Genomic DNA, 11290 nt, shown 5'->3' on the forward strand with positions numbered 1-11290 from the left:
AAAGCGACCACACCTGCTTCGGTGGCTATTCGCGAGCCTTGGGCTTTCGATAACGGTTATGTAATGGGTTGGCGCGAGTATCTTATCTATCCACCGACACATTTGTCCTTTCTTCCTGTACCTACACGTCGAGTTTTCCAATCCAACGATGTCTGATTACTTCCCGACCTCCTACCATGTCAGATTACACTTCTCAGACGACTTTTCCGAGCCCGACGCCCTCAGCTCCAGCCCTGGAGTCAGCCGGCCATCAACACCTACTCAAGACGATAATCTCGCCAGTGAAATGGATATGATAGAGTTCCAGGACCTTCCGGAACTCCCTGAAGACTTGGGAGATGATTTCGAGTATATTCCGCCACACGAAGTTCACAAGCGACAGTCGCCACTTAGCACGACACAGAAAGTAAAGCTCATCTGTTCTTACATCTCGCAAATACCACGGTTTTCGCTCGGCACCTTCCTTCGTGAACTTTTCGCATCCACAGACCCTTCTGTAACTGCCTATAGCCATCGCTTTCTCTCTGGTTTGGGACACATACCAGTAATGGAGCTCATGGTGAAGGGTTGTAATCCGGAACGTGAATCCAAAGTCCGTGACTCCCCTGAAGCAAGCCCGTCAAGCCTCGAGGGCCTGGATTATCCAGAGCGCCGCTGAAATCTGTGCTAAAGAAGCTAGCCACCTCACAGATAACGCCTTTTCACGGCCCTTTTCAAGAAGAGGCTAGGTTTCTGCGCGTTTCAGCTCATGACATCGGGATTCAACATCCAAAAGGCTTCAGCCTCTCAAGGCTCCTGGAGATTTACAGACGGACATTGCCGCACCTGCAAACAATCCTTGAGGCGATAATTTCAAAGGAGACGAAGATTATGAAGCCTGGTACCCGTGACCCCGACCATGTAAGCCAATTTCAGCTATCAATCTCATTCAGAATTTTAAATTGAATTTGCATAATGTAGGGACGAACTCTCCTGACATCCATGCTTCTAAACCTCAGAAGCAGGCGCACCAACTATCATGCCGCGATGAATTCTCTCTATTTTATGGGATAATCGTGTTCCTAAACGGTTGACAAGTGCCCTGAATAAACTGGGAATTACCACTTCATACGCTTTCCAATGTCGCGCGATTCTGTCTCTCAGTAAAGCAGCAGTACGCGAAGTCCGAAGAGTCGCAAATGACCCGTCGAAAATCACTGTTCTCCCCTATGACAACTTCAATTGGGTTCAGAACTCACCAGAATCGACTACCCTTCATCATTCCGTGCAACACGACCAGGTTTCTGCGCTACTTATTGTTGTTCCGACGGAAGGCACCGAATTGGAGGGAAAGTCTGCGCATGACATTCTCAACCTCAAAGATTTCGAGGCTACGAAACGCATGCGACATGAACTCCCAGCTCATAAGTCACTTTCGGACATACTGCCGTCCCTTGACGATCATCACACTTTTCGCCAGAACGCTATCATCCATGTTGCCCGCATATTGACTGAAGAGATTCCCTCCTACAATTACCTCCAATCCGCACTTCCCCGCCTAAGTGACCCCAAGGCAATCCCGACGAGAAAAACAGAGGAATACTACCTGCCTACATTCGATCAGGAGCAAGGATCGACTCGAGGCAATATGGTGGTACTCGAACATTACTTTCAAAATGTTCTTCAAGTCCCTGTCCAGAAATTCGAAAATTACATGCAGCTTCTCCTCGGCGATCGTCTTACCACTGCTCGGGACCGTGCAGCTCAAGATCAGCGCCAACCAGATACTTCCCCGCACAAATTCGACCATCTTTCCTCATTTGCTATGCTCAGCGGCCTTATGCATTTCGTCATGAACTTCATGCAAGCAGTTGGAGGTACCTTCTGGGGAAATCCAGACCCCTCTGATCCTCTAAGTCTTGTTAATTTACGAGACCACATCAACCGACAAACGATCAACCTCCGAAAGCTCGATTACTACGGGTGGATTCGATTCCTTGACGCCATACTACGTGCCCTTATACATCACGCATCGGACGTGCTCAAGGATTCAGGGCCATGCACGGACATCCAATCTGTGGATGATCTTATTCATCACGCAACAGAGATTGTGGATAACTTTGCTGTTCAGAGCATCAGTCGCCTCGAAGCCACCAAGGTTAAGGTTCTCCCAGGAAATACCACAACATCCAATGCTATCATATTATTCCACCACCTCCTCCTACTTCACGAAATGCAAAGTGCAATCAAGCTTGGCCACCCGGGGCGGATCACACGGATGCTCAAGTTCTGGTGTCCGATTTTCTATGCTGCTGGAAGCTTCAACTACGCCAATGAAACAATGGAATTACTGCACAACCTCATACATGACTGGCCTAAAGACTTTGCAACACTGGCTACACATGGAATGCTCGTAAATCCAAGGGGAAGGGATGGTGACTGGAAACCAACAGATATCTCCAACGAACATTACAACGACCATATCAAAGAGCGTGCACATGGCCCCAACTCCAGCCCCGAGCTCCTTGAAAAAGTAACTCCAGCAATGGGACATATCATGGAACTCACGATCGGACTCTTCGAGGAACTTGGGGTTGAGCAACAGAATCAAAAACATAGCCACGTCTCGCAGTCAAATGATATACGGTTGCTCCGGGAATACCTCGAGTCTCGACATGTATTCAAGTGGGATCGGGATACACCATCGACGGGGAACTTTATCAACTTGTTTACCGAGGGCCAGAAACGCTTATCAGGGCCTACTGGCGGGCATGCGAAGCACTTGGCTCGCCACACGCTCCGACATCGTTCCCGACACTCAATAGTAGAAGAGAGCTGCACGCAGCCGGACATCTACCAAGAGTTAGAGATTGCCAAAGATGCTACTATTACCCCAGCGTCCACCCACCTCAGAAGTACAGTGCTAGAATATCAACTGGATATACAAGACATAGTTACAGTAGGAGAGGAGTATAACGAAGGAGAGGGAATGTATAATATTAATGTATAGTAATAGAGATAAACTGGGCGATTAGGGCGTATTAAATGAGAGAACTTGTTCGCCAGGATAGAGCTGATGCATGCGAAATTGATTTCTAGTCGGTTTTGAAGGAGCAGCTTGAATTGACGGTGAAATGATGCGAGGATGGGCGGGTGTTGGTTCGACTTGCGTGTCAACTGTGTCAACCCAGCGAATCTGCGCGTACCGCGGTTCCTGCAGGTTTGGGGATGGTTGAGGACCTTGAGGTTGCTCTAACGCTGGCGTAGATGCGTGGGCAGTGACGGCGAGTTCTCCGTACATGTTGCGCCGGATGTTCTCGATTTCCAGAAGCAACCTGGGCGCAATTTCTTCGAAATGCGGGATCTGCGTTCGCTGATAGATGTCGTCGAGAGTGGTGATGTTGTGGATCGATTTTACTAGCGATTGAAGGTCCCTGTCATCGATCAGATCGTCTGGACCATACGAGAACCACTGCTCTTTCCAACTCTCCTCCCAATGCCTAAACCTCCACTCCTTCAAACGGGCCAATGTCGCTGCAATTTGCGCAGCTGTAGGGGCGGCGAGTGCTGTCGATGCCGATGCCATAGCCCTCGACGTCCCTGGATCGACAGAGATCCACGTATACGAGCGGACAAGGGCAATCAGCTCCGGTTTGCAGTTGGAGCAGCGCGTGCCACAACGTAAATCTGGGTTATGGCGAGGGTCTTCGAGGAGATAGAGAACAATTTGCTCGTAACAGGTGGTTGGTGGTGAACGAACGAGTTGAAGGAGTCCCGGGTCCTCGTACCCAGGAGAAGCAACTGTCAGCTGGCCATCAGCCATCGACTTCTCGACAAGGAGAACTCCGATGGCATAGGTGCCAGTGCTCCTTGCGCCTCGGCCACGCCGTTGTTCCCAACCCACGAGTGTCAAGCCGCGACATCCATACTGGATGACAAGAGTGACATGCGCAACATCGACACCAGGTCCTATCTTCTCGGTTCCCAACCAAATGCGTGTTTGTCCATCGCGGAAACGTCTCGTGCTCGCTTCTTGATGGTGTCGAGAAAGCCCTGCGTGAATGAGGTCTACCCAATGTATGGGCAGGCCCTGCTCTCGTAGTTTACCGCGAAACCACCAGAACATCGCTGTCAGGCGATCAATGTCGTCGGTGTAGATGATGCAGGAGGGAATGGTGGCGGGGTGTCGAGGGTCAATAGACCAAGTGAAGAGGAACTCGAGGTCTTTGAAAGTCGACATGTCGTACTCCATTTTCTTGATGATTACCGAGAGTTCGGGTCTGAAATTTCCGAGATTGATGAGGCGATAGTTGGGCTTGAGGCCAGACAATGCTGTAAGGGAATTGCGGTAAATGGTAGGGAGGGTTGCAGAGATTGCAACCATGGGTACGTCCGCCAGCCCAGCGATGCGCCTTAGCCAGCGCAGATTGCTATACGCGGTCCTGTACGACTGGCTCTCGTGGGGAAACATGGGCTTCGTCGATATATATTGCAGATAGCTGGGCCTTGAACGATTCGGAATGGAGAACGCGTCCCATGGAAGGACTTTCAAGCATCTCCGCGCAGATGTACACTATCTGCATGCCACCCCCCTTTGCCAGAGATTCGAGTCGTTCCGGACCTTTATTTTTCGAGTTAATGAACGTTGTGGTGATTTGAGACCCTCCATATCTAAGGGAGTAATTTAGATGCAAGTTGTAGAGAGAAAAGTCCAATACACTCACCGACGCAGTTCACCTTGGTGCCCCAGGCTCGTATACGGGACTATGACCAAAGATATACCGACTTTCTGCGCTAGCAGAGGTAGCACCCACACCAGAGACTTCCCTGAGCCCGTCGGAGCGATGAGACAAACGTCGGTACGCCGTTGAATAACAAGATTTGCGACGTCGAGCTGAAAGGGCCGAAGGGTCTGCCCCGGTGATATCAAGCCGGCGGTCTGGGCTGCCTCGTTCCATTGCGTCGTGCTCCAAGGATCCAGAGGTAGCAGACGATGCTGCACCTCAAAAGGGAACGCTCTAGACGTTCTTTGACCGCGTTTAAGCAGGAACTTCGCTGGAGAGGGGGTTGGGGGCTGAACCAGGTAACCGTTCTGGTAGCGAGGTCGATTTTTCTTTTCGGAAAGCGGTGGTCGATGAACCGAGGTATTTGACGCGTCCGAAGGGGTTCTGGAACAACTATCTGCGGGTGTAGAGGGTGTAAATGGGATGGGGAAGGCCACTGCGCTTCCCCAGGAGTTTTCGCATTCGAGATTTCGGTGTGGGGGTAACATTTTCCTTATGGGCATACCAATCATTGGGAAGTTTTCGCTTTTTCGAGGTACGTGGTGGTGCAGGAGTAGTGACAGTCATATTAAGTGGTGATGATTAAGACATTGCAGGTCGTATGGATAGTAGAAAGAACGAGAGGAAGGAGACGATGGTCGCGGTAATGATAAAAGCGTGTTACATAACCGTTATCGAAAGCCCAAGGCTCGCGAATAGCCACCGAAGCAGGTGTGGTCGCTTTTCTTCGGGCAAGGATCCCAGACTCTCACGATGAGGACTACTGATTAGGAAGTAGTCGCTCAATCGGGAGAGTCTGGGAAAACCGAGACTAGGTCGCGGCGACAACGACCCAAAGCCCAAATATCGAATTCACTCACCCGCCGCTGAAGTCCGCTTCCCAAGGCTCCTCTCTGTCCCCCACAATGTCCCATTTCTCAGAACAGCAGAGGCCAGCGATGCGCCGCAAATCGTCGGCTCAGAACCTGTTGTCGTCGTTCAAGACTTCCAATTCATCGTCGAGCACATCAATACCGCCGCCCCTCGCCCTAGCTCAAGCTACATCCGTCGCATCTTCGTACTCTTCGGTCGGTAATGGGGCGACACCGACAACCGCGACGCCTCTGAGGGAATGGGACGCGCAATCGCTACACTCGGATGTTGCTCTCGCAGCGGCGGCCAGTGGGAGTCCCCAGATCACGCAAGGAATGTCGGTCGAGTACCTACGCGAGTTAGTCAACAAGAGGATTCTCACCTTGACATATCTACGGAGTCTGCATGAAGGGTCAGTTAAGAACCAATGTCAAAACACACGCTCATCCTTGACGTTTAATAGACGGAGCCATTGGTTTCACACCATCCAGATATCACGCGCCGACTTGGATAGAGTATTTAATAACAATGTTATGAAGAGACGGTATGTCAGGTCTTGTGGTCTAGATGTGATATAGCTCTTCATTGCTTGGACAGAACGTCACGATTTGCGGTTCTTGCACTTTCTTTGTCCAGCCTGCTCGACATCAATCAGCCTCAGGACCTCCTGAGAAGCCTCCTGAACATGGTTACTGAACACGATCAAGCGAAAGAGGAGGGCGACAAGTCAAAAATGGTGTGCTTGACCTCGTTTCTCTCCACTCACAGATCTAACGCGTGTTCAGCGCATATTTAAATCCAGAAACCAACGCCGAGGCACGAATGCTGGCATTCCAGAGTTCGCCGGCAGCTTTTCAGAATCTTCAGATGCAACATATCTATTCACACCCCACATCGTACGTGTCTCCCGTCAAAACGCTAAAGCCATACCGACCCCCACTCTCCGTAGCCATTTGCTTTAGACTATCATGAAACCCTGATGTCCCTCATCGATGTCCTCTCGGAAGTATACAACAAGATCGCCAAACTCCTCGGCCCTTCCCCGTTCCACTCACAGTCGAACATGATGGGTCCTCTAGGCCAACTAACCCCACTACCTGGCGTCTCCTACCTCTTCACCGGCGAAAACATGTCCATGACGGCCCCCACTTCCTACTTCCAACAAACAGCACGGCAAGCATCGAGTGTGAATTTCAGTCAGGTGTCTGGACCTGGTTATGATCAGAGTGTTAGCAGCAGTCTGTGGGGAATCGCGAATGCGAGCTTGACATCCGGGCCCGCGTTTGGAGGTGGTCTTTCCAGTCCTCCAGCTACGAATTGGACGCCCAGTCTTGGAGAAATGGTTTTGAAGATTGACAGTAAACTCAAGGTTAGTCCCGCCGCCTTGCCGGTAATTTTAGCACCGTTAACATGGTTTGCCTTTTAGAAAATCACCGGTATGCTACTCAAGGATCTCGACGATCTCGCGCGGAACGGGATTCGAGACGAACTTGCGTCGTTGGATCCTCTGTTGAGGAATATTCGAGGACCACAGGAGAATCAGCCTGGCGCCAATCGCGGATACGAGTATGATGCTATCTAAGCCGCTTTTTGGCAAGCTTATGGGCTGGGCTGGCGCTGTAGTGCTGTTCACAACGCGTCCGCTTGGGACATGGGCGTGTAAGGAAGAGCACGGGCGTACGCCCTGTGGCCAGACTGGGACGAGGGGAAAGTCCGGGACGATGTGGGAGTCTCGGCGGGGACATATTATCTATACGAATATCCCAGTGGAAGCGTCGACTCGGAAGAGCGAGCTCTCTCTGGCTGTGCATTCCTTTTCTTGCGACGGGCGGTTAGGCCTATGGTCGAGACTTGGGAAGGGACCTGCAGCAGGACGCGATGGGAGAGGAGAGGCCGCTTTTGAGGCGACGATGATGGGGTGGCCCAGGGGTCTTTATATTTACTATCTACTATACCCTTCTGATTGCCTGGGCGAAGCAGGCCACGCACATACTAACCCTGTGGTTCTGTCTTTACCCGTCAGGCGAGGGTTTACTTGCGATTCCCCCCCTTTTAATGCGACGATTTCTTCAAATGTAGATGCTTTTTGACATCCTGTTTTGTCTGTAATAGTTGTATCTTATATATTCACTGTACATTTACGAACAAGATATGGTTTTTTATTGTGCTTGGGTTACGGCAGCCAGTGGCTACACAGGAGACTAGATAACAAGTTACAATAACTTGGGGGAGGTTCGCAAGGGAATGGAGGTGAGCGATAGAGGACATAAGATCGCAATTCGTGAACAAGTGTACTGCTACGCAAGTAAACGAAACTTATTTAACAGTGTCCAAACGTGCAGCGTCTTCGCCTCGGTAAGGAGGGTTCGCACACCGGATGGGCTATACCGGGAATGGAGGTTGCGTCAGATACGCAATTGACGACAATAGATAACGCGGTAATAGACTGGAATGAGACGTTGGCGCATAGAAGGAATGTTACGGTGACAGCATTAGTGGGTGATATGTTTTTTGTCGACCCGAGCGGCTGTTACTTGCCGCCGCTGCATTGACAGGTTCCAGACGAGCAGGCTCCCCTACAGGGATAGGTGGATGGGTACGACGACAAGAAGGGAGTAACGACGAAGACGTACTCATGGGTGCACTTGCACTCGCTGTTGTCACATCCTCTGTCAACGAGGATTAAGGTCTGCGCGTAGGACGTGAGCGCAGGTTCATCGAAAGGGAGAAAGGATGTCCACCGTATCCATCGCTTTTTCTGTGAGAGAGTGAGGAAGTGGGTGGGGGTTAGGAAGAAACCCAAGACCTGTGGATTCCAGACCTGGTGTGAGGTTTAAATAGCCTTGCAGGGGATTATGTAGCCAGAGCGTCATGGAACAGTTTTGGGTGAGCCCCTCTGTAGAGAAGTTCTTAATCGAGCACCAGCCAGGGTCATGGGTCCGAGAACGAAAATAGCCAGAGTCAGGTGTGCAGCCCAAAGCGTCTTAGAAGAAAAGTCTAATTGGGGAGAGTCCCAGGAGATAAGTGAGCCCCTGTTGAAAGGTGTTGTGCCATGGGCGGAACGTGAAAGCAAAAGAGCCGCGCGGATGCCACCAAAACCTTGTTCTGAAAAACTGTGCAGCTTACCGGAACGATGCAGGTCGCAGGCAGCGTCTATCCTGCATCTCAACCGCTAAACCCATACCATCACTCATTATACCATCCTCCAATACCCAGTACGTTTCCTTTCAAATACCCCACAGTCAAAAAAGAAAGGAAAAAAGTTGAATTTGTGAACGGATTTATTAGACCCTCAGGATCATGACCTCAAGCGCCAGTATCTCGGACTCCTCCCTCCACAACAGATCATCGAAATTTGTCTAACCTTCGACCTACATGTGTCGCCGTACATAAAGAGTACGATATGGCCTTTGGATATCAGTGCTGCTATTGCTGGGTTGAGGAAATCGTCAGCGGAGGACAAGGGGGGTGATCAAAATGGGACGACGAAAAGTTCAACGACATCAACATCGGCGACCACGAATGGTGTAGAGGCAAATGGAGAGGCGATTATGGATTCGTTGGGAGATTCAGAGGAGGAGACGTCGCCTGCACCTGAAGAGTCGCCTGAAAAACCGGCCGAGGAACCTAGACCACCGGATAAAGAGGGTGAACAGGCGAATGGGGAGACATCGGCGACCGCGACGACAACGACGACAGCAGCGGCTGCTGGATCTACATCGATATCGACTGCTTCGACCTCAACAAATGGCACGGGGACACCGGCGCCTACCTCTGCAGCTGCGACTGCTTCGCCTGCCCCGACACCCGCCCCCGCCGCCGCTGTAGTTCCGCCCCCTCCTGCTTCTCATGCTCCCGCACCGACGCCGACACCTGCACCTGCTGCTATACCTTCACAGCCGCCTGCACCACCCACACATCCTGCACAGGCCATGCAACCTCCGCCAATGCCACACGCACACGGATATCCCCACCAGCCGTATGGATATCCATATCCTCATACGCCCTACTACCCGCCGCCACCTGCATATCCGTACTCGCATCCTCAATATCCGCCATACCCTCATCACCAGTACCCTCAACCTCCTCAAGCTCCTGGCTATCCGCCGCCTCCTGCATCCATGTACCCGCACCATCCTGCACCGCACATGCCTCCAATGCAAGACGGTAATGCGGGAGACGATCTTCCCAGTTACGAAGAGATGATCGTGGAGGCTTTACAGGATAGTAATGATCCTGAAGGGTGTGCACCGAAGGATCTATTCACTTGGATGGCTGCTCGGTATCCGTTACAGTCGAATTTTAGGCCGTCGGCTAGTCAGGCGCTTCAGAAGGCATATAAGCGCGGGAGGCTGGAAAAGAGTAGTAACAACAAGTATCGTCTGAATGCTGCTTGGGAAGGAGGAAGTGTGAGTTACGTTTTGATCTTTGCCAGGATGGTGGTTCTGATGATTGGCTTGGTCTTATTAGACTTCCAGACGGACAACTAGGCGACCCCAGACACATCCTCATTCGTCTAGTAGTCAGATCACGAGTTCACCATTCACCAATGCTCCCCTGGTTCACCATCATCACCAAAATCAACACAACCAACATTTCCCTCCACATCCGTATGGCTATCCTTACTCGCAGACGCCATATCAGGCCCCGCAACCCCAACAATCCCAACCTCAGCCTGCGCCTTCAACAAGTACCAACCCTTCTTCTGCAGAACCCAAAACAACTGCTCCTCCCGAAAGTTCTGGCGCTTCTTCGGACGCGTACGAAGCTGCACAGAACATTTTAAAAGCCATCAACTTTGGAAGTTTACTGCAACTTCCGGCAGAAGAGACGCAAGAAGGCGTCGCTGCTGCTTCAAAGGATGCTGGTTCATCCCAGTTGGTATTGCATCAACAACAGCAGCCTCCGCAACATACCGCTCCTTCGGGTACACTAGCCATTGAGCCTCCTGCGCTTCCAGGACCCGAGGCAGCTGCACGAGCGGAACTCCAAGCACAGCTTGCTCTTCTTGCCGCCCAACTCACGGAGTTGACGAAGATCGACGATCATCATAACCTGCAGACTCAGGGTGCACCACAACCGGTGCTAGCGGCGATCGAGCCACCACCGCAGGGAGCAGCGCAACAAGAGCAACAACCGTTGCCAGCGTTGCCAGGTCCTTTGGTCCCACAGCCTCAGATGCAGCAGATCGTACCCGCGACGATCCAACAACATTTGCAGCAACAGCCTCCGCAACCACAACAGCAACCACAGCCGCCTCCACCCCCAACACCTCTCGCTCTTCCTGCGCCTCCGGTTAATGGCGCATCTGGAACAACAACTCAACCACCGCCTTCGCCAGCCATGGTTGGACTTCCCCCTGCACCTCTACCTCCTTCCGCTGCACCTCAAACTCAGCCTGAGATACCAGAGGAAGAGGAAGAAGAGGAAGACGTGTTTGGACCGGAGGGGGGAGAGACGGAGAGCGACGATGATGACATGGAAGCTGTGATTTGATTCTGCATTCGGAGTTATACTTTCTGCTTTTTTTTTTTCTTTGTTCGGGTTCTTCTTGGAGGCTTCATTCTCTTTAGCATTACATCTTAGATTGTAGGAATTATTGGAATCATAATCCCTGCCTTACCTTTCCCCCCATTGCCGAGAGCGAGGGCGTCCCAAATTGGCCGTGACATTTC

At 51.5% G+C, this 11290-nt stretch overlaps 5 protein-coding genes across 5 annotated transcripts; 3 read left to right on the forward strand and 2 right to left on the reverse strand.

Moving 5' to 3' along the window:
* Positions 1-148: 148 nt before the first annotated feature.
* CC1G_11513 (hypothetical protein) lies at positions 149-2989 on the forward strand (the record flags this gene model as incomplete). The annotated part of the gene is made up of 2 exons (XM_001833676.2): positions 149-348; positions 1078-2989. 2 exons carry the CDS (start codon positions 149-151, stop codon positions 2987-2989), a joined length of 2112 nt encoding a protein of 703 aa, XP_001833728.2.
* An 85-nt stretch (positions 2990-3074) lies between these two features.
* Positions 3075-4450, reverse strand: CC1G_11514 (hypothetical protein; the record flags this gene model as incomplete). Its single annotated transcript, XM_001833677.2, has 2 exons — positions 3075-3144; positions 3186-4450. 2 exons carry the CDS (start codon positions 4448-4450, stop codon positions 3075-3077), a joined length of 1335 nt encoding a protein of 444 aa, XP_001833729.2.
* Positions 4451-5654: 1204 nt separating this feature from the next.
* On the forward strand, positions 5655-7197 carry CC1G_11515 (hypothetical protein; the record flags this gene model as incomplete). Its single annotated transcript, XM_001833678.2, has 6 exons — positions 5655-6027; positions 6079-6159; positions 6213-6351; positions 6401-6511; positions 6565-6984; positions 7042-7197. The coding sequence occupies exons 1-6, from the start codon at positions 5669-5671 to the stop codon at positions 7195-7197; spliced, it is 1266 nt and encodes a 421-aa protein (XP_001833730.1). The 5' UTR covers positions 5655-5668.
* Positions 7198-7725: 528 nt separating this feature from the next.
* On the reverse strand, positions 7726-8640 carry CC1G_13980 (hypothetical protein). Its single transcript, XM_002911895.1, has 3 exons — positions 8357-8640; positions 8249-8304; positions 7726-8191 (listed from the first exon to the last, which is right to left on the reverse strand). The coding sequence occupies exons 1-3, from the start codon at positions 8486-8488 to the stop codon at positions 8146-8148; spliced, it is 234 nt and encodes a 77-aa protein (XP_002911941.1). The 5' UTR covers positions 8489-8640; the 3' UTR covers positions 7726-8145.
* Positions 8641-9166: 526 nt separating this feature from the next.
* Positions 9167-11111, forward strand: CC1G_11516 (hypothetical protein; the record flags this gene model as incomplete). Its single annotated transcript, XM_001833679.2, has 3 exons — positions 9167-9858; positions 9922-10024; positions 10086-11111. The coding sequence occupies 3 exons, from the start codon at positions 9167-9169 to the stop codon at positions 11109-11111; spliced, it is 1821 nt and encodes a 606-aa protein (XP_001833731.2).
* Positions 11112-11290: the final 179 nt, after the last annotated feature.

This window comes from Coprinopsis cinerea, assembly GCF_000182895.1.
Source record: "Coprinopsis cinerea okayama7#130 chromosome 2 map unlocalized cont3.2, whole genome shotgun sequence".
Classification (NCBI taxonomy): domain Eukaryota; kingdom Fungi; phylum Basidiomycota; class Agaricomycetes; order Agaricales; family Psathyrellaceae; genus Coprinopsis; species Coprinopsis cinerea.

What these genes read in the sequence shown, in the direction of transcription:
- CC1G_13980 (XM_002911895.1), bottom strand. Translation starts at nt 8,488, where the DNA reads ATGACGCTCTGGCTACATAATCCCCTGCAAGGCTATTTAAACCTCACA. An exon ending in CAGAAAAAGCGATGGATACG is followed by an intron (nt 8,305 to 8,356) that starts GTGGACATCCTT and finishes TCCTACGCGCAG; the next exon opens with ACCTTAATCCTCGTTGACAG. An exon ending in GAGTGCAAGTGCACCCATGA is followed by an intron (nt 8,192 to 8,248) that starts GTACGTCTTCGT and finishes CTATCCCTGTAG; the next exon opens with GGGAGCCTGCTCGTCTGGAA.